Genomic DNA, 23,321 nt, shown 5'->3' on the forward strand with positions numbered 1-23,321 from the left:
TTGCTTGTCCTGACACACTTTTTTCATTTTTTAGCACTTACTGCTTCCTAACATACTATAATTTACTCAGATACTATGTTTATTTATTGCCTACTTACTCCTGCTAGAATGTAAGTTCCAAAAGGACAGAGGTCTTCAACTGATGTATCCCCTGTATCAAGATCAGAGCCTGATACACAATAAATGCTTGCTAAATAGTTATGGAATGAATGAATGGATTCAATGTTCTAGGGAAGCCTATTAGGTAAAGTTGTTAATCACATAATTCACATCTTCTATTCCCCTACTCATTTTTGTTTATTTGATCTATCAGCCACTAAAAGAGTTGAAATCTTTACTATGATTGTGGATTTGTCTGCCGTGTCTTGTATTTTTGCCAGTTTTTGCTTCAATATCTAGTGTTTTTACCACAAAACAACTTTAAAAGTTTTAAAAAAATTATAACAAAATGTTCAACCAAGATAGCCTTTTTTTAAATGTCCTACCTCAGATTAGTTTTCACTCAAATTTTCTGAATGGTGCTAATTAAAATATTATGTAACGATAATAAAAATAATAACCAAGACTAACTTGGGGCTGTTTATTATATACTTATAGTTCTAATGCTGTTTTAACTCTATTGTTTAATGATTAGGCAGGCTACAAAAGTTATTCTACTACAGATGAAATAGGCATAACAGTGGGCAGTAAATAAGAGTTTCGGTAATAAATATAGCACATCCATATAACAGTATATGATGCAACATTACTAATGATAATATTGATGTGATGTTCATATATCAGTAAGTGAAAAATTTAGGTTATTAAAGTGTTTACATTATCCTATTTTAACCAAAATACTTAAATATACATATAAACCTAGGTTATACATTTGAAAATTAACAATAGCTATCTCTAAATAATGGATTAATGAGATTTTCATTTTTTGTTTATGTTGTACCATAATTTTTATTTATTTATTTATTTTTAGAGACAGGGTCTCACTCTGTCACTCAGGCTAGAGTGCAGTAGCATGATCATAGCTCAACGCAGCCTCAGACTCCTGGACTCAAACAATCCTCCTGCCTCAGCCTCCGAAGTAACTAGGACTAAAGGTGTGCGCCACCATGCCTGGCTAATTTTTCTTTTTTTTTTTTTTTTTTTTTTTTTGCAGAGATGGAGTCTATGTTATTCAGGCTGGTGACTTCTGGGCTCAACTGGTGAGTCACTGCACCTGGCCCATGATTTGTGTTGTATAATAATCTCTCTGGTCTTTGTCCTGGGTTGCAAGGCTAGAGCTTCTAAACCCTTGGTATCTCCTAAGTGACAGAATTATTTTTGTTATTCATGGTAACAAACTCTGGGACCACACCTGAGTTTATGTTGACAGAATGACTCAGGGTAGGCTCCTAAATAGCTTCAGGATGGGGGCTGGCCATGCTGGAAAAACCAATCATGTGATTAGAGTGTTGGGGCTTTAAGCCATATGATATACGCCCAACCTTCTGATCTCCAGGGAGGGGCGGGAGGGTGGAGATTGAGTTCAGTAATGTGCCTAGTGATTTAATCAATCATATACATGTAATAAACCCCAATGAAAACTCTGGACACTGAGGCTTGCTTCCTGGTTTGTGAAGACACTGATGTCCTAGGAGGATGACATGTCCTAATTGTATGAGTAGAAGACATGAAAGCTCTCAGTTTGGGACTTTCTTAGACCACACCCTCTAGAACTCTCCTCTTGGCTGGTCCTGATTTATATCTTTTATAATAAAAGAAGTGAGGATGGCCTGGGGCTTCAAACTTGTGGCCAGTGTCTGAGTGAAGGCAGTCTTGCTGTGGACTGTGCCTTTAACCTATGTAATGTGGACTAACTCTAGGTAGTTAGCATCAGAATTCCACTGCAATTTGCCGTAATTTCATATGATCTAGAGATTCTTATAATGGGCTTACATTACTTTTATAATTTAAAAAACTATTTTCAATTTGGAAAAAAGAGGAAGATCTTGCAATTACATAAATCATTGCATTTTAAGCTGTAAAATCAACATTTAAAGAAATAAGGAGGACTAAGAGTCCACAAGTAGAAATGTCTAGAAAAAAGTAAACTTATTTAAATTAAAAAGTGGGTGAAGGTAATAAAATCAAAGTATAAAAGATAGTGCATAAAATCTTGAAAAATAAAACCTTTTTTTTTTTTAAAACAATACATTATTATGTGGGGAAAAAATATATGATGTAGGAATAATTAAATAGCTAAGTTCATTTAACAAACAATAACATATTACAATTTAACAATATTTTAAATGACTGTATCATAGAACAAAACCTTTTCTGACTAAAATTCTTATGAATTTTAAGAATTATGACTAAGAAGAATAAAAATGAAAAAAAAATTTTGTCCCTTGATTTCCCTGTCAAATCTATTAATGCAATGATTATTAAACCAATGGACTACAATATATATGAACAGTATTAAGTTGCCAGATTTAAAAAAAATCCTTTATTGCTGTCTTCTCTTTCCCTTCACTTGTCTCACTTCCTCACTCCCCTACTGGTGCTCCTTGGTATTACCTCCTAAAGAAACGATAGGTTTTGGAATCCTTTTCTCAGTGTCTACCCATGCAGGAATCCAAAGGAAGATATGAAGTAGCCTTCTATATGCAGAACATTTTTTCCCAAGTGAATTAGCTTTCTTCCATAACCACTGGTTTTACTATTATGGTACAAACCTTAACATATACACTCATCCCTAGGTATCTGAAGGGGATCTGTTCTAGTACCTCTTGTAGATGCCAAAATACACAAATGTTCAAGTTACTTACATAAAATGGTGTAGTATTCATATATAACATATGCACATCCTACTGTATACTTTAAATCATCTCTAGATTATTTATAATACCCAGTACATTGTAAATGCTATGTAAATGGTTGTTATACTATATTTTTTTAATTTTATTTTTATTTTATATATTTTTTAATATTTTCAATCCATGGTTGGTTGAATCTATGAATACAGAACTTATGGATACAGAGTGCAGACTGTATATCATAGTTACCTCCTGACTGATAATTTTGATTTCAGTCTCTTCCTGTCCTGAAAGATCAGACATAAAAAAAGCTATTGAAAAAAGCTTAATAAAAGGGAGGGGAAAAAAAGTCATGGGAAAAATTATATCATCATTTCAGCTCCCCTGAAAAAAAGAATTAATAAAATAACAAATTCATTTTTGGAAATACCTAAGTTGTTTTTGTAGTTGCTCGATTTGCACACTTTGTTCAGTTATTGTTTTCAGAATGTGTTGGTTAGCCTGTCACAAAAAAAAAAAAAGAACAGAAATAATCAGTATTAGAACATTTAAGAACTATATCTTAAAGATTAATCATACGGTATACAAGTAGAAAAAAAATGAAGTGAGATTCATGATAATGATTAGATTTTTTTGAGGATAAAATGTAACCTTAGCCCTCTTGCCTTGTCTTTAATACCTTCAGTGAATACCTGCTTCACTTCAAACTACCTATACCTGTATTTCTGTGTTTTATGGCTTTCTCTGGCTATCTGAACCTCCTTTATTCATCCTTCTGTGCAAAAAGCTGCAAGTGTTATAGAATTAATGTCCCACCTTGCTCTGGAGCAGCTGATGTGACTGAAGGGAATTGGTATATAAATAACCCAAACTCCCTTGCCCCACGGGTGGAATAAGTTAGGCCTATTCTATACTGTCTTCCAGAATTCATTAGTGGGATTAAGTTTCAGTTACAGTGTTAATGTGATTTTTAAAAACCCATTATTGGCTGTCTTCTCGTTCTTTCTTGGTCTCACTTCCCCACTCTCCTTCTGGTCCTCCCTCCCTGGTATTACTTCCTAAATAATTTGTTTTGGAACTCTTTCCTCAGGGTTCGCTTGTGGAAGAATTCAAAGTAAGATATACAGTAATTTTTTAAATGTAGAAAGACTTTTTTTAGCCAGCCAAATTTAGCAGTGGGGGGTTGTAAACCAACTTTTAGTGGCACTAATGTTAATAAGTTCTGATAATCCACTACCATTGAGCCAGCCTAGAAAAACTTTTTCTAAGGGAATTGTTTTTCTTCCATAAGTGCTGGTTTTACCACAATGGTACAAATTCATTCCTTACCCCTTTGCTTTATATATTATAGTTATCTCCTGACTAATAGCCTTGATTTAGTCTTGTCCCAATAGATTATGCTTACATCTCTCCAGCTAAAGTCCCCGAGGCAGCTTTCATTGTGCTTCTCTCATGCTCTACCCAATTTCACTGACGTCCTCTTTTTAAAAGACTATTGTATTTCCCTATGTCTGGAATGTCATCATTCTACCTGCATTCATCCCTCAACACCCTGTGTGGTTCACTCACTCTCAGGCAGAATTATCTGTTGCTCCTTCTGAATTTTGATAAAACTTCATATATACCTTTACAGAGCATAATGCATCATATTTAAAGTCTATTCCTAGCTACAATATGAGCCTTTTGTGAGGATCAGCTTCTGTTAGAACTCCCAGTTCCTGGCACATTATTTAACACATTACAGGTATCATTAGAGTTTTATTATATATGTTTTCTTGGCACTAGCATAACTAACATTTGTGTTTTTGAACATTTGGGAACACCTCAAAGATAACTAACGGAGTAATCAGCAGAAGTATAAACTGGAATTTTGTGTTTTAAGAATCTAATCTTGGGAACCAACATGCTTAACTTGCTAGCAAGTCTAATAGGAGCTCCACAACTGCATCTGAATATGACTTTGTTGTTATAGATTTATGATCACAAAGAACATTATGTACTATATTAATATTCTAGAATTTAGAGATTCATAAAGGTACAGGGAAGCATCCCTCTCAATCATCATCTATTTTAGCATATTATTCACTGATTAATTCATATATCAGTCCTGTTTTACCAAGTAGACAGTGTTTTTATGAATGATACATGTTTGAAACTTAGAGAACCTATATGAGGGGAGTTCAACAAGCATGTGGGAAAATAGAATTAAAAGATAAAAATAAAAAATATAGACTTTATTTCTCAACATAAGCTCCATCAAGGTGAAGACACTTTTGTAAGTGATGATACCAGCCATTCAGTCCATCCCTAAGGAATTGAAGGTCGTGGAAATTTAATCCTGTCAATACAGTCTTTTTTACGTTATGAACTGAAGAAAAATGGGTATCCTTTATATATTAGGATTATGAAACAAAAAGAAGTCAGAAGGAGCCAAATCAGGACTCTAAGGTGGATGCCTAATGATTTCCCATCAAAACTTTCACAAAATCGCCCTTGCTGAATGACAGAAATGAGCAGGAGCAATGTTGTAATCAAAAAGAACTCTCTGGTGAAGCTTTCCCATGCACTTTTCTGCTAAAGCTTTGGCTAACTTTCTCAAAACACTCTCATAATAAGCAGATGCTATCATTCTTTGGTCCTCTAGAAAGTAAACAGGCAAAATGCCTGGAGCATCCCAAAGGTTGCCATGATCTTTGCTCTTGACCACTCTGCTTCGCTTTGACTGAACTACTTCTACCTCTTGGTAGCAATTGCTTTAATTATGTTTTGTCTTCAGGACTGTACTGGTAATGCCACGTTTCATCTCCTGTTACAATTCTTTGAAGAAATGCTTCAGGATCGTGATTCCACTTGCTTAAAATTGCCATTGAAAGCTCTGCTCTTGTCTACATTTAACTTGGGCACAATGGTTTTGGTATCCATTGAGTGGAAAGTTTGCTCAATTTTAATTTTTCAGTTAGAATTGAGTAAGCTGAACTAATTGGGATATCTATGGGGTTGGCTATATTTTGTGCTGTAATTGTCAGTCCTCTTCAATTAGGGCATGAACAAGATTAATTTTTTCCTCACAGATTGATGGGCTGCCACTGTGAGCTTCATCTTCACTACGGTCTTGGGTCTTCTTAAAACCAGTTATTCACTTATAAACTGCTGATTTCTTTGGGGCATCCCTCATAAACTTTTCATAAACCATCAATGATTTCACCATCTTCCACCCGAACTCGACCACAAATTTGGTTTGTTCTTGCTTCAAATTTAGCAGAATTTATGCTGCTCTGATAAGGGATCTTTGCAAACTGATGTCTTACCCTTCTTAGTGCCTCAAACTAGATCCTGTTCAGACATGTTATAACTAGTACGAATTTATTTTGGTGCAAAATAAATGATTTTGTAATCCATGCATAGGTTTTTCATAATAAACATTTTCCATGAATTTTTGAAGTCCCCTCATATTAGTACAAGAAATTTAGTATGCAATTAATAAACATTTTTGAGTAATTTTATGGAGATGAGCAAATTTCAAACAAATATGACTCAGTAACACAAATCTCTAGGAAATATGAAATCACAATGTATCTATAGGCATTATAAATAAATATAAACATGTACCATTTAGTGTGTCATTCAGGTAAGGGCATTTTACCTGCTGCATATTACTAATTTACATTGGTAAAGAAAGATATTTTATTTTTATTAATTTAATCTGTTACAAGAATACTTAACATGAGATATACCCTCTTAACAAACTTTTAAGTGTACATTATTGTTGACTATAGGTACAGTGTTGCACAGATCTCTAAAGGTTATTCATCTTTTTGACTAAAACTTTATGCCTGCTGATTAGTAACTTCCCACTTCCTCTCCCTCAAGCTCCTGGCAGCCACCATTCTAAACTTTGATTCTATTTTCTTCCTTCTGCTACCTTTGGGCTTAGTTTGTTCTTATTTCTCTAGTTCCTTGAGATGTAAACTTACCCTCTTAGTACTGTTTTTGTGTATCTATAAGTTTTGGTATGTAGTGTTTTTGTTTCCATTGTGGTCAGAAAAGATATTTGGTATAATTTCAATCTTCTCAAATTTGTTAAGATTTGTTACCTGGCCTAACGTGATCTATCATAGAGAAAGATCTGTGTTGGGGGAAGAATGTGTATTCTGTTGCTGTTGGGTGGAATGTTCTGTATATGTCTGTTAGGTTCATTTGGTGGATAGTATTCAAGTTCTTTATTGATTTTTTTGTCTGGATATTCTGTCCATTATTGAAAGTATGGTATTGAATTCTACTATTAGCTTACTGTTGTCTATGTTTCTCTTCAGTTCTGTCAATGTTTGCTTTATATATTTAATTGCTCTGATGTTGGGTGTACATATATTTATAATTGCTGTATCTTCCTGGTGGATTGACCCTTTTCATCATTATAAAACATCTTTCTTTGTCTCTTGTGACAGTTTTTGACTTGAAGTCTGCTTGTTCTGCTATAAGTATAGCTAAACTTGCTCTCTTTTGGTTGCCATTTGCATGGTATATCTTTTTCTATCCCTTCAGCTTCAGCCTATGTGCATTCTTAAATCCAAAGTGAATTTCTTGCAGAAAACACATATAGTTGGGTTTTGGTTTTTATCCATTCAGCCACTCTATATTCTTTGGAAAGTTTAATCCACTTACATTTAAATAACTGTTGATAGCAAGAATTTAATATTGCCATTTTGCTAATTGTTTTCTGTTAGTCTTACTGTTATTTTGTCTGTATTTTCCTCTCTTGCTGTCTTTGTGTTTTGTTGTTATTTTGTACTTACATGCTTTGATTTCTTTCTCTTTTCTGAGATAGAATCTTGCTCTGTTGCTCTAGTAGAATGCATCATCATAGCTCACTGCAACCTCAAACTCCTGGGCTAAAGCAGTCCTCTTGCCTTAGCCTCCATAGTAGATGGGACTACAGGCATGTGCAACAATGTCCAGCTGATTTTTCTACTTTTAGTAGAGACAGGGTTTCGCTCCTGCTCAGGCTGGTCTCAAACTCCTGAGCTCATGCAATCTTCCCACCTCAGCCTGCCAGAGTGCTAGGATTACAGGTATTAGCCAACATACCCGGCCTCTCTTTTTCTTATATGTAACTTTATAGGTTGGTTTTTTTTTTTTTTTGTGGTTACCCTGGGACATACATAAAGTATCTCATAGTTATAACATTGTATTTTAGGCTGATAACAGCTTAAGTAATTTAAGTATATAAACTCTGCACTTTAACTTCTCCCCACACTAGTTATTGTCACAATTTGCCTCTATCCATATTGCATATGTTTTAACATATTTTATATATTATTTTTAATACTTTTATCTTTTATATTAGAATTAAAAATGATTTGCTGCCATTATACTACAGTATTCTGTATTTGTCTATATATTTACCTTTACTAACAAGTTTTATATTTTTTTATGTGATCATGTTGATGTTTAGTGTCCTTTCATTTCAACTTGAAGAACTCTCTTTGACATTTCTTACAAGATGGGTCTAGCAGTGATGAACTCCAACAGCTTTTGTTTATCTATCCTTCATTTTTAAAGGAGAGTTATGCTGGGTATAGAATTATTGTTTGGTAGTTTATTTCTTTCAGCACTTTGAATAAATCATCCCACTCTTTTCTGGTCTGCAAGGTTTCTGCTGAAAAATCTGCTAATAGTCTTATGTGGGTTCCCTTTTATGTGACTAGTTGCTTTTCTCTTGATGCTTTTAAAATACTCTGATGTCTGACAATTTGGTTATAATGTCTCAGTGTGGATTTCTTTAGGTTCATCTTATTTGGTGTCCTCTAGGTTTCTCAGCTATGGGTGTTTATTTCCTTCCCTTGATTTAGGATATTTACAGTCATTATTTCTTTGAAAAGCTTTCTGGTCCTTTCTCTCTCTCTCTTCTCCTTTTTGAACTTCCATAATGTGTATCTAGTCAGGTTAATTGTGTCCTGTAATTTTCTTAAACTTTCTTCACTGATTTTCATTCTTCTTTTCTTTTTGCTCTTCTGAATTATTTCCACTGACCGGTCTTTCATTTTTCCAATCCTTTCTTCTCAATCTAGTCTGCCAATGAACCCCTGTAGTAAATTTTTCGGTTCAGTTATTGTGCCCTTCAGCTCTGTGATTTGTTTGGTACTTTTTAATATTTTCCTATTGCTGAAATTCTCACTTTGTTCATGCATTGTTCTTTTTTCCTTGGTGAGTATCTTCATGAGAGTTATTTTTAATTATCTAGCAGGTAAATCATAACTCTTTTTCATTAGGGCTGGCTTCTGGAGATCTTGTTCCTTGGTTTGGAACATCTTTGGCTGTTTCTTCATTTTTCCTTGACTCTCTGTGTTGGTGTCTGTGCATTAGAGAAAGCAGGCACCTCTCCCAGTCTTCACAGACTGGCCTTATACAAGAGAACTCCACGAATCAGCCAGCGATTCTGGAAGCCTCCACCAACTTTTTCCCTCCCCAGAGAGAGACTGGCAGCTGTGTTCTGCTTGCTCTGTGATGAGCTGGGTGGTAGGGTTCTCTGGCACCTATCAGCCCAAGCTGCTATCTCTGTTCTACCTTAAGTGGCTAGACTGGTGGACCCATCAGAGCTTCAAGACTGGTGAGACAAACCTCTATGGAAAGCAATATGGAGATATCTCAAAGAGATACAAGTAGAACTACCATTTGATCCAGCAATCCCATTACTGGGCATCTATCCAAAAAAACAAAAGACATTCTATAAAAAAAGACATCTGCACTAGAATGTTTATAGCAGCACAATTCACAATTGCAAAGATGTGGAAACAACTCAAGTGCCCATCAATACATGAGTGGATTAATAAAATGTGGTATATGTATACCATGGAGTTCTACTCAGCCACAAAAAACAATGGTGATATAGCAACTCTTGCATTATCCTGGATAGAGCTGGAGCCCATTCTACTAAGTGAAATATTACAAACCTGGAAAAACAAGCAACACATGTACTCACCATCAAATTGGTATTAACTTATCAACACTTAAGTGCACATACAGTAATAACATTCATCAGGTGTCGGGCAGATGGGAGGTGGGTGGAGGAGATGGCTATATATACACCTAATGGGTGCGGTATGCACTGGTCGGGGGATGGACACGCTTGAAGCTCTGACTCAGGTGGGGTGAGGTGGGGTGAGGCAACCTAAACATTTGTACCCCCATATGTTGAAATAATAATAAAAAAAAGACTGGTGAGATAGATGCTAGTTCTCTGGGAAGCTCCAGAAAAGTTGGTGTGCCAGATGCATGGACCAACGTTTTTCCTCCCTAAAGGGAAGCTGAGAGCTGAACAGTCACCTACTCACTCTGTGCTAAGAAGGGCATAGGATCAATGGCACCTATCAGTCCAAATCAATGCCTCCATTCTCCCCTGGGTGGCTAGACTATGTCTCGTCTGTCAGAGCTCCAAGACTGGCAAGACAGGAGCCAGTTTTCTGGGGAGCTCCCTCAGAAAAGTTGGGGCCTTAGATGTACATACCAATCTCTTTCCTCCTCTGGGTGAAGCTGGAAGATAGAGGGTCTCTTTTTGATCATATGGCATTGCACCATGGGCAGGGTCTCTAGCAAGAGCTTGTCCCGGATCTCCCTACTAGCTTTGGTGAGCCTGACTTTACAATCTCCTGGGATGTGAGAACCTTTCAATTAGTTTCTGATTTCTCACAAAGGGAGTCTGTCCATGAATTATTGCTGAATTAGTGTATTTATAAGGAGAAAGAGGGTCCAGGGTTTCCTACTCTGTCATGTTGCTCAAGTTATATTGAAGAATATTTTATGTACTCATTACATACTCATCAATTTTTTGTACATCTACAGGAATCTATTCATTTAATGAGTTTATTCATGTAATCAGAAAACTTTTTAATAGAAATTGCTTGATTTTTAAAGGGCACTTTTCTTTAAGTTTCATCTTGACTCAAACTTGCTTCTCTGCCTATGCTCTGAAGGCTCTTTGAGTTGTACAAGATCTTTATAAGCTCTTAGCTTGCTCCCTTTACACTTACTAGTCTTATTTGATATCCATTATATACATTATGAAAAAATTGTTTTACAATTTTTTCTTAACCATTTTCCTTTATTTTTACCACCTGTATAGTCTTGTCTTTGCTTTTATCCACATTGCCATTACTGTATCAGTTTTATTGTATCCACATAGTTTATTATATGTAGCTTGGCCTGAAACCACAAATTCTTCTGCCTTAGAAATTTTTAATGTATTCCCTGGGAATACTCAAACATCCTTTTCCCATGACCTCTTTCATCAAAATCATTTGGGGTTGTTTATAATAAAATAGGGGCTCTGTGGTATGAGACATCAAAGGATTATATAATTCCCACAATTCTAGGAGACATACTGAAAGAGAGAATGAATAACTGTGATGTTCGGTTAAATTATCAGTTCCATGTAGAATTATATTAAGTTAAAAAATACCTTAATTATGGAACCAGTAATCATTTTGTTCTGGAACACTTTACTAGTACTTTAAAACTCTAAAAAGTATATTACCAAAAACTGAACATAATTAGAAAAATTTCAAATGTTAATGTAAGGAGAATAGGGAAAGATTGGTTTAATAATTTTTTACATGGTGAAAAAAAAATTTAACATAGAATAAAATCGGATAGCCTACTTCTGAAGAACACAACTCTACTCTTAAAGACATTTTTATTAGTTATTAACAAGAATTAGCAGAGTAACTAAGAATGAAGAAAGGAAACAGAGTAATTACCTGGTGTGTCATAACCCTATTACTCAACAACGACGTAAAAATAAAATTCCAAGAAAATAAAGAAAACAAAAGTAAAGAAATAAAAAGGCAAAGAGCACAATTAGGAAGGCAAATTTAGGAAAAAATTATAGGGAAATTTAGGAATACCAAAGTTAGTACTGGTGGTTAATTAACTAACACATGGTTCTTAGTTTCTTAATATTTTTTAGGAAATGGGCTATTCATTAAACAGTTACACTATTCTTATCAAATACTAAGCATTGTTCTAGATAAAATACAAAGAATAAAGCATGTGCTCTATTCTTGAGGAGCTTGCAGTCTAGATTAGACTTAGGAGATCTTACTAAGGACCCTAAGTGGATTTTCAGAGTAAGATATATTTCAGAGAGATGTTAGTTAGATCTATAAAAGGTACTGTGAACTATGTCATGCTACTGAATGTGAAAGAAAAATGTAGAAGAGAAAAGAATACTGCTTACCTATTTTAATTTCATGCAATGTGTTTTACTGTTGTTCTTGAGTTACATTTACATAAATAAACATTATCTATAGTGACAATTTCTAGTTGATATAAACAAGTATATTAAATCGTTATTTTCACTTACCATTTGTGTGTTCTCCTTACTAATATGAAGTTGCTTGGTCAGTTGTTTATAATTGGTCAGCTGATCCTATAGTGGGAAGGTCGAAACATATATAAATAGCATTTTGTGTACCATCCATATTTAAAATTAAACTAAAATCAAGTCTAAAATCTTTATGCCTACATTTAGATGAAATCAGTAGTGTTTCTTCTAACTATTATTGTATGACATAAACATTTTTTAAACGATTAAAAAATTACATAAAGTGGCAATGCTGAAACTAATGTAGCTACTTATGTTTTATGTCAAGTCATTATTTCTAGAAATCAATCCACTGGTAAACACTATTTTAAAACTCAAGGAAATATATTATCAAAAATGATAAGTTATTAGAAATTCCAAATGCTAGAGACCTTATCCAATATTGGAAAACCACATTCAAACCTTACTCAAAACCTACAGTACAAACCATAGCACAGGAGTTACTACCCACCCCCTTTTAAAAAATTCTCATGCTTCACAAGTTTGAAATTGTTTGATTAGTTGTTACGATTCTATTAAACATTATTTGTGTGGATGACACAAAGTAGGGAGAGGCTGTTAACATGCTAGATGACAGAATTAAAGATTAATAAATAACTAAGGAAATAAGAATAAAGTGTTATTTATAAAGTTTTATACCAAAAAACAAACAAACAAACAAACAAACAAAAAAGTAAACCCTAATTGCATAGCTATAGTATAGGTGGAAAAAAAATCTCATGGGCTTAGTTGATTGACCTAAATGAGAAAACAACTCATAAAGGACAGTTTCTAGATCTTGGAAGCAAAAGCCCAATGAATCAGATTACATGTGGGTTACTTTCAAACCAGGGCATGTACACAAAAATCATTTTGTAAACTGGAAACGTATCATGTAAGTATTATTATGATTTCTTTAGGTAGAAATTCCCCACTATAATGATAATAATAGTTCATAAATTAGGATTTGAAGTCTACAAATGAGAGTTGAAGAGAGGTATGATAATCAACTTATTTAAAGAATGGCTCTCCCATAGAAAAGAGGTCAGAATTGGAATTTCTCTATAGTGCTCAATGCACTTAACAACATAAGAATGAATCGAAGAATAAAGGAGGCAGATTTCTCAATGGAATGAATGGATGGTATTGTGAGACAGTGAGTTCTTATCAATAATGTAAAATAAAAGCTAGATGTCCACTTTGAAAGAGTGTAAAATGATTCTTGCTTTGGACAGAAAAAAGTCTTTAATAACAATTATGATCCCTTTCCATTGTAAAATTCTATTCTAATCAATTTATACTAGACAAAGGTGATATCTATTTTAGTAATAAATCACATTTATGGGTGTTATCATTTTTATTTTACATAGAACTGTCACTGTATTTGAGGTTTCTTCACTGGACATAAACTAATGCACAGTTTTGTTTTAAGTCAGGTAAGAAATCAAGCAAATAAAAGCTTTATAGGTTCGTTTATACAAAATAACCTTATAGCTGCTTCTTAGAACTAAATATAGCTTTCATTGCTAAATCACATGATAGAACCAAATGTATACTCATCAGTGCTTTAATTATCTTACCTGTTCAAGAGATTTTTAACCAACAAAGATCTATTAATATTTATTATTAACATAAATAATACGGTAGAGAGCTAGGCATTCCTCTCCAAAACAGTTTATTCAGAATACAATTTCTTACTTATGTACAAGAAAACCGTGAAATCCAAGATCACCTTATGTTTTTGACTTTCCAATACACGAATCTGGGCCTCAGTCATATGTTCTTGGTAAAGTTTCTGCACTCTGTCCAACTCCTGAGAAACAATCTGCCAGAGTTCCACAGCCTGGGTTTTTTCCTATAAGACAAAAACATTTGGTAATTCATTAAATTATTAGTGGGCTATTTATTGCATACGATGAATGTATCATAATCTTTTACAGAATGAGTTCTTGCAAAGTCAAAAAACAAAAATAGAACTGTGTAAAGATGGTATTATAGTTGTAATATTTTTGATGATATGAAATTATATTAATAATTTAGAGAATAAACCTAAAGACAAAAAGTTCCTTATTTTGAAATTGTTTTTACTCATATTTAGCTAAAATTAAAAGCCTTAACAGATTTAAACCACTCTCCTTGTTCCACAAGAAAAGTATAAGCCTTAGAAATTGCTGAAGAAGAAAACTATCCCCTAGCAAAATATAATTACTTTTTTTCTGATGGGAAAAATAATAAATTTTCATTGTAGAAAATTAGGAAAATACAGAAAAATAGACAACATAGTAAGAACTGCCTATAATTTAACCACCTGATAATACATATCACTAACAACTAGAAAAAATCATCTTTATAAATATCTCTATTCATGTTTACATATATAATTCTAGGGGAGATTCTGTAATTTTCTCTTTTAACAAAATTAGGAATCATATAGTGTACTGTGTGCATTATACCATTTTCATTTGGCATTTTATAATGAAAATTATCTCAGGTCATTATTCTTTGTATATAGCATTATCAAAGTATAGTGTGGGAACTGTTAGACACTTTGAGAGGACTTTGAGGTTAAAATTATGTTCAGAATGACATGACATATTATTTGTCTTTTTCACTTTCATGCTTTCACAAGTATATAGTGGAATTTTCTAAGGTTTATATGGTATGATGTCATCATTGTTCTGAGGGCTAATGGAATGCGTGCATATGCTTGCATTTGTTTTTAAAAAAGATTCACTTGTAATTTGTAATACAATAAATACTGATAGATGAAACCAAAAAGCTCTTTGGGGTCCTAAATAATTTTTAAGTGTTCCGAAGAGGTGTCCTGGACAAACGTTGAGAAATGCTAACCTACTAGGTAGAGATTCATTATTGCCTTATTAGGAAAGTGGAGACTAAGGTTTAGGTAACGTGCCTAGGGTCTCTTAGCAAGTTGTTGGCAAGAGACAGGAAGAAACCTTCATATCCTTGTCTGTAAAGGCCAAGCTTTAAAATCCCAAATTAGAGCTAATCCATCTTCTTAGATTAGTAATAAGGTGTAGCGAAAAGATAAACATTTTCAGAACACGAAGGATATACATTTAAAATAAATACAGGTTTATAAGTTCTATGAAACTATTAGTGAGGTATAACATGCATTCAGAAATGCACAAAGCATGAATTTTTACAAAGTGAGAGCACTCATGTAACCAGCACCCAGTTTGAGAGAAAGAACATTATTACCATTACCTAGAAGCCAGATGCCCCTCTTGTGATCTCTTCCAGTTACTACAATCTCCCCCAAATAACCATTATCCTGTCTTCTAACAGCATACATTAGTTTTGCCTAAACTTTTTAAATTTGTATACAAATTAAAAATTTTTTAAATTTTAAAAACAAATAGTTTTAAAATTTATAGATAACCCCAGAATCTGGATCCAGAAGACTTGAGTTGGATCCCTAATTCCTAGCTTACTGATCCTAGACAATTTACTTCATTTCCTTAAGTCTCAGTTTTCTTTTCAGTAGAATCATTATAAAAATGCCTCATATGTCAAAAGGTCCCACTGTTTCCCAAACCTGCCTGATGACAAAAATCACCTGGACTAATAATTACAAAATCCAGATTCTCCCAGAGCAGTGATTCTCAAAGGACCAGCATTACCTCAGAACTATAAGAGATGTAAATTATTGAGCTCTATCCCAGACTTCTTGCATCAGAAACTTACGGAGGGGAGTGGTACAGGGCAGCAGTCTTCAAGAAGCCCTCAAGGGATTACAATGTACACAAAATTTCAGAACCACTGTGTGTGTGTATATATATATATATATATAGAGGTATGACTTATTTGAATAAACTATAATTTAACTGATTCCATATTTTAGATTTTTAATCTATCTCCAATTTATCATTATCATAAATATGAGTATATTTATTCATAAGTTTTTACATATACTTCTTTAGAACAAATTCCTAGAATCTATGAGATGTCATCATCTCATTACTTGGTCAAAGGATATGAACATTTTTACAAATTTTTACATTTTTACAAATCACACTACTGTAGTAGAACAAAATACTCCAAACTAAAAATATTAAGTTAGGTACTTATATTGTACTGTTGGTATTGACTCCTAAAGCAATTTGCTCTACCCAGCACCTTTTGCACATAACTCTATTTTCCTGTCTTGCTATTCAGTAATGATGATGACAAAAATAAGCAAATTTATTAACTTAAATGTGTGCTTGGCATTGCACCAAATGCTTTCTGGGGACTTTTTTCATTTAATTCCCATAAAACCCCTTAAGATAAGAATTATTATAATCCCCATATATAAGTGAAGAAGGTGAAGTACAAAGAAGTTTCTCAAGATCACAGAGATAGAAAGCAGAATGGGGATCAAACTTAAGAAGTCCCAGAACTTCATCATCTTAGTACACTTCTTCCAAAAGCCTGTATGTTTCATGGAAGAACAAACCAACATTCTCCACTGTATCCTCAATACTTAGCACAGTGCCTGGTATATAACAGGTATCTAATAAATATTGGTGGAATGAATGAAGATATTTGAATAGACAGTTAAATGCTGTATGCTTATTACTTTGATAAAGCATAGTGTAATAAAGAATTCTTTTTCTCTCAATTCTCTACTTTAAATTGTATTTAATTCAGTTTTGATCTGTTCAGTTTGGATTCATCTAGTATTCATGTTCAATACAAAGATCTTTCAATCCAGTGATGGATAACAATACAATTGTATGTATTTTATCAGATCTTTAAAAACAAATTAATGCATAAACAAATATGTATAAGTAATAAACCCAAGGAAAATTTGTCAGTATTGTCTTATGTATTTCTTAACATTTCAGAAGTATTAACAAATGTACAATGTGCCACAGCTTTTGAAAGACATATTTAATATCTGGTTAGAAAGCATAAGTCTAAATTAATTTCCATTGACTTTTTTCCCATTGACTTCTATACAATTATAAATCCTTCCTAATCTAGAACAACATGCTTTCCTCATCAATTCTTTCCTCCATGACTTTTTAAAACTCCTTCCATTTACATATATTTTTAAAAATTCAGTTTTAAATACATGTTCCTTATCAAGCTAAATACAGCCTTTCTGATTTACCTAAAATATCACTTTCAAATGTAAAGAATTCTAAAACCAAATTTCCAAGGAATAAAACCATGATTTTTCATGGACAATATATAAAATCAAAACTGTAATTCATAATTTTTAATCCCCATTTATCAATGAGGAAACTGAGGCACAAAGAGAAGAACGAAGTTTTAAACCCATACAAGATATGAGACACTTGGGATATAAAATTATAAATTCAAATAAAATTCCTTTACATGTAAATTCACAAAAAAATTACAGTGTTGAAAAACAGGATTCTTATAACATAGCTTTCCAAAGATTTCAATCACTATGAAAGGAGAAAAAGTTTAGTTCTAGCAGTATAACTTTATAAAAATAAACTATTGTAATCTTTGAAAATTAAACAGTGCCAGAAGAAAACAAAAAGAAAAAAAAGAAAAGTATAAATTTAGAGAAATAAGATAATTGATTTTTTCCTTCAAAAATTTCCTTTGACATTAAAATATTCTCATAAGCCAAAAAAATGTCAAAAACTTTATGATTCAGGCCGGGCGCGGTGGCTCACGCCTGTAATCCTAGCACTCTGGGAGGCTGAGGTGGGCGGATCGTTTGAGCTCAGGAGTTCGAGACCAGCCTGAGCAGGAGCAAGACCCCATCTCTACTAAAAATAGAAAGAAATTATATGGACAGCTAAAAATATATATAGAAAAAATTAGCCGGGCATGGTGGTGCATGCCTGTAGTCCCAGCTACTCGGGAGGCTGAGACAGGAGGATCGCTTGAGCTCAGGAGTTTGAGGTTGCTGTGAGCTAGGCTAACGCCATGGCACTCACTCTAGCCTGGGCAACAGAGTGAGACTCTGTCTCAAAAAAAAAACAAAAAAACAAAAAAACAAAAAAAAAAACTTTATGATTCAATTAAAATATATATTTGGCAACTATAATGCATTTATAACAAACAGTGACGGAATTTATTATACGTTCTGCAACCATAACAATTCTTGTGAATTATAGAAAATCAATTTTTTTTTAATTTTTTATTTCAGCATATTATGGGGGTACAAATGTTTAGGTTACGTACCTTGCCCTTGTCCCACCCAAGTCAGAGCTTCAAGCGTGTCCATCCCCTAGACGGTGCACATCATACTCATTATGTGTATATATACCCATCCCCTTCTCCCCCCTCCCTAGAAAATCAATTGTTAAAATTTGGTTATTATGTTATTCATAAATAACGATTAATGCAGATTTTTTAAAGCTCTGTTAATTGAGTATGTAATTGTAAAAAATATATGTAACTCACTTGATTGGCTAGTTGCAATTGTTCTTGAAGGTTCTTGACTGTTTCATCCTCTGTATATATATCAGTTCCTATCTCTGTGCCAAGGGGAAGGGCTTCCAATTGCTTTTCAACAACATCTTTTAATTCACTGTGTAACCTTTGGAACAAACAATTAACACGATAATCTAAATTCATTTTAATAACATTACTGCTTTGAGGTCAATTAAATGAACAATTGGGTCAAAAATAATTCTTTACGCAAAATCATTTTAAGTAGACTTCAAATAAAAAATTAGAAGTGTTTAATCACCATTAAATATTGTGCTATGTGAATAAAAAGATTATATAACAATTTTAAATTCATTAAACTGATAATTAGTTAAGGCATAATTCAGTTTATCTAGAGATTTTAATTTTTCAGAAAAATAAAATTCAGATACTATACCATATTAAATAATTAAACAAGCCATTCAGAAAAATTTAAAATATCATAGTTTCATCCAATCAATAAATGAAAATTATATATTAAATCATAGAATCACTGTTATTTTCTTCAGTGTGTTTTACAAAACTCATTAGATTTGTTACTAGTTCCAGTTAATAGAGCAGGATAAAATGGTTGCTGGTCACAAAACCAAGACTATTAGAAGCTTTATTTTTCAGCATATCCTTACATAAGCTTGACCATAATAATCAAAGCCTTAAATTCAACGTTAATGTTAATATTAAGGTAAACTACAGATAATTGATGCTTTAAAACAACACAAAAAGAAAAAAAAGCACAGGAAGGTGCAATTTAAAAGAGTGATTGTTTTAATTCAAAATGATATACATTTAAGAAGAAAAGTTTTCAAATACAGGAAAAACACTTATTTCACATAAGTATAAGCAGAAAATATTTATAGTAAATACATTTTAAGGTGAAAATTACAAAAGAAACAAAACCCATCTACCTAAAACATTTAGAGAATTATCTACTGATATTACAAATTTCCTTTGAAACTAGAAAAATTCAAGCTTAATTTTTAAAAGATACTTATTAAAAACAAAGTTCATCAAACACAACAAAGCTAAGGTGATAAATACTTAAGAAACAAACAACAAAAGATTAATTACTTTCTAAAGAAAGGACTGAGCTTGCTATTAATAATTATTAGTATTTCCTAATTTTAAAAAGACATACTTGGAACTGTCAATCACACAACATTTTATTTTTAAATATCTAATGGTATTTTTTTAAAAATATTTATTTTTCTTATATAAAATATTTACTTAATAGAGAAAAAGGACTAATACAGAAATACAAGAGTTTTAGAAAAGATATCCAAGTCCCAGAGAAAAATGATTATTAATGCTGTGATGTATATTCTAGCAGAATTTTTACTTTCCATTAAAATTACACAACTAGATATATCAGATAGCTAATATAATATTGTAATCTGCCTTTTTAACTGTATTACTGAAACAGGCATTCTCTCATATTATAAAAAGCTTTCTGTAAATATTTTAGTGGTGATACAATATTCTATCATTTCCATCACATAGTTATCTATATCATATGCTTATTAATTCTAATAATTTTAAATTAATCATAAAATGAAATGAAAAATACTAAAATTAATATTTAGTACACTATAATTTGAAACATTAGAAATCCTGAGAATTAAAGTATCTTATTTCTTTGCAAAAATTAAGTTATAACCAACAGTATATTTACAACCAATGGTAAGACGGTTTTTAGCGTTTTGATGAAATTTTTAAAGGTCATAGAACAATCACAATTTTCCCCCATTGACTATTAAGATCGCTTTACACAGTTTCAGCTTGCCATGTCATTTTTATAGTCGTGTACCATCACACAAAGGAAGGACTGTCTGTGTATGGTTCAATTTTGTTTATTTTAGTATCTGAAATACTTGGGGAGGCAGTGTCTAATCTTGCTGTTTGTAATGCCTGCTGCCTCTCATCCAATGAGCCTTGATTCCCTACATGTTACATAATTATTTTGGGTTACGATTGTGGTACTTGTTCTGATCTCTGCAGCAAATTCTTAGAGACACTGATTTTTAGATTTTCTTCTTTTCTCATACAGACAATTAAGATTATAGATTTCCCTCCAAGAATGGTCTTAGTGGCAACCCACAAGTTTTGATGTTATTTTCATTATTAATCATTTGAAAATATTTTCTAATTTTCATTATAAATTCTTTGACCCATGAGTAATATTTAGAAGTGTATTGCTTAATATAGAAACAGTTGGAGATTTTCTAATTACCTTTTTGTTATTTATTTCTAGCATAATTTTCACTTTCATTAGAGAACATAATCTGAAGAATTTCAATCTTTTAAAAATCTCTGAGAATTGCTTTTTTGCGTTGGTTAATTTTGGAAATGTTTCATATGTACTTAAAAAGAATGCATATTCCGATGGTATTGGATATTAATGTTCTATATACGTCCCTTAAGTAGATTTGTTAATTGCATTGTTCAAATATCATGTACTCTTATTTCACATTAAACTCTAGTATGTTTGATATTACTAGCTTGTTTTTGGTTAGCACTTGTATGATATATCTATTTTCTATTCTTTTATTTTCACCCATTCTACAATCTTAAGTTTTAGGAATCTCTCTGATTAGAAGGATATAACTGTGGCTTCATTTATTTAATCTCCTCCTGGTAAATCATTGTTTTATAATTGTAGCATGTAGCACAGTAAAATTTAATGTAATTACCAATGTATCTGGATTTATATCTACTATCTAAGTATTTGCTTTCTATTTGCCTTGTCTTTTTTTAATTATTTTTTTCTCTTCTCTTGCTTTCTTTTCAGTTACTGTTGTTATTCCACTTTTCCATCCCGTTAGCTTGGCAGTGACATGATCTTCTACTTTTAGTGTCCACTTCAGAAATTATAACATGTGTCTTTGAATTATCAACCTTTAATATAAATTAGTATTCTATTTTTTTTGATAATGACAGGATCTGAGAATATATTAACTCTACCCTTTTCCTATATTTATAATATTACTGACTTGTATTTCAATTCTCCTTAGATATTTTAGGGACATTATTATTGTTTTAGAACAATTGTTACTTATTAGCTTTTCTCTCATATTTATCCCTCCCTATAGTTCCAAACTGTTGCCTGGGATTATTTTCCCTTCTTTTTTGAAGATTATCCTTTTGGGGTTTGCATTAATTCTGGAAATGATAATTTTCTTAGTTTCTTTTAGTCTGAAAATGTACTTATTTCACCTTCCTTCTTGAAGAACATTTCACTGGACACAGAATTATTTGGCAGTTGTTTTTTCTTTCATCACTTTGAAGATATTCCATTATCTCTGGATTCCTCTCATTTCTATCAAAAAGTCAATTATCTTATTGCTGTTACTTTGCAGATAATCCCTGTTATGAGCATTTTTCTTTTTCTTTGGTTTATATTTGATTTTATAATAATGCACCTAGGTACAGGACTTTTGCATTATCTTGTTTGTGATGCATAGTGTTTCTTCAATCTGTAGATCTTTAGCTAGTTGAAAAAAAATGTCAGCCATTATCTCTTCATATATTACTTCTGTCTCATTCTCTCTGTTCTCTCTGAAATTCAAATTATATGAAATTTTAGCTCTTTTCACTATTTTCTTATATTACTTTCCATATTTTCTATCCCCTTATCTCTTTGATGTCCACTCTGAATATTTCTGATAGAGTATTTCTTCTGAATTAAGTTGCACTCCATTGAGTCTCCCTTTAGTTATGCAACTCATTTCCATTACTATATTTTGTCTGTTCTAGAATGTTTCTTATTTAGAATTTCTAGTTCTCCTATCAAAATTTTTAGTATTGTGTCTTATTTCATTGAACATATTAAGCATAGTTATTTTATTATTTTATTTTTATAGATTTAGAAGGTTAAAAGTGCAGTTCTATTACATAGATATAGTACACAGTGGTGAAGTCTGGGTTTTTAGTGTAACCATCACCCAAATTGTGTACACTGTATCTATTAGGTCAGTTTTCATCGCATACCCACCTCCCACACTGTCACCCTTCTGAGTCTCCAATGTCTATTATTCCACTCTTTATGATCATGTGTACAAATTATTTAGCTCTCACTTACAAGTGAGAATATGCAGTATTTAACTTTCTGTTTCTGAGTTATTTCACTTAAGATAATGGCCTCCAGTTCCACCCATGTTGCTGCAAAAGAGATGATTTCATTATTTTTTATGGCTAAGTAGTATTCCACAGGGTGTGTGAAACTCATTTCTTTATCCAATCGTCCATTGATGGTCACTTAGGTTGATTCCATACCTTTGCTACTGTGAATAGTGCTACAGTAAACATACAAGTAGTATATATGTTTTTGATACAATGTTATCTTTTCCTTTAAGTAGATACCCAGTTGTGGGATTGCTGGATCTAATGGTAGTCTCATTTTTAGTTCTTTGAGAAATCACCATGCTGTTTTCCACAGAGGTTGTACTAATTTACATTCCCACGAACAATTTATAAGCTTTTCCTTTTCTCTGCATCCTCACCAATACCTGTTATTTTTCAAGTTTTAATAATGGCCATTCTGATTGGTGTAAGGTGGTATCTCATTGTGGTCTTAATTTGTATTTCTCTGATGATTAGTGACGTTGAGCATTTTTTCAGGTGCTTCTTGGCCATATGTATGTCTTTTTTTGAAAAATGTCTGCTCATGTCCTTTGCCCACTTTTTAAAGGGATGATTTGTTTTTTGTTGTTGTTGAGTTGTTTGAGCTTCTTGTAGATTTTGGATATTAGTCCTTT

The 23,321-nt window shown here is 32.6% G+C and overlaps 1 protein-coding gene across 1 annotated transcript in view; it reads right to left on the reverse strand.

The window, feature by feature from the left end:
* The window catches only part of SCLT1 (sodium channel and clathrin linker 1), a 129,672-nt gene that overhangs the window by 83,096 nt on the left and 23,255 nt on the right, over nt 1-23,321 (reverse strand). Inside the window, exons 6-9 of the mRNA XM_069493251.1 lie at nt 18,544-18,679; nt 13,883-14,005; nt 12,151-12,216; nt 3,223-3,293 (exon numbers count right to left, since the gene is read on the reverse strand). Of these exons, the coding sequence (XP_069349352.1) occupies nt 3,223-3,293; nt 12,151-12,216; nt 13,883-14,005; nt 18,544-18,679 (396 nt within the window). The remainder of the gene's footprint in view (nt 1-3,222; nt 3,294-12,150; nt 12,217-13,882; nt 14,006-18,543; nt 18,680-23,321) is intronic.

This window comes from Eulemur rufifrons, chromosome 18 (assembly GCF_041146395.1).
Source record: "Eulemur rufifrons isolate Redbay chromosome 18, OSU_ERuf_1, whole genome shotgun sequence".
Classification (NCBI taxonomy): Eukaryota; Metazoa; Chordata; class Mammalia; order Primates; family Lemuridae; genus Eulemur; species Eulemur rufifrons.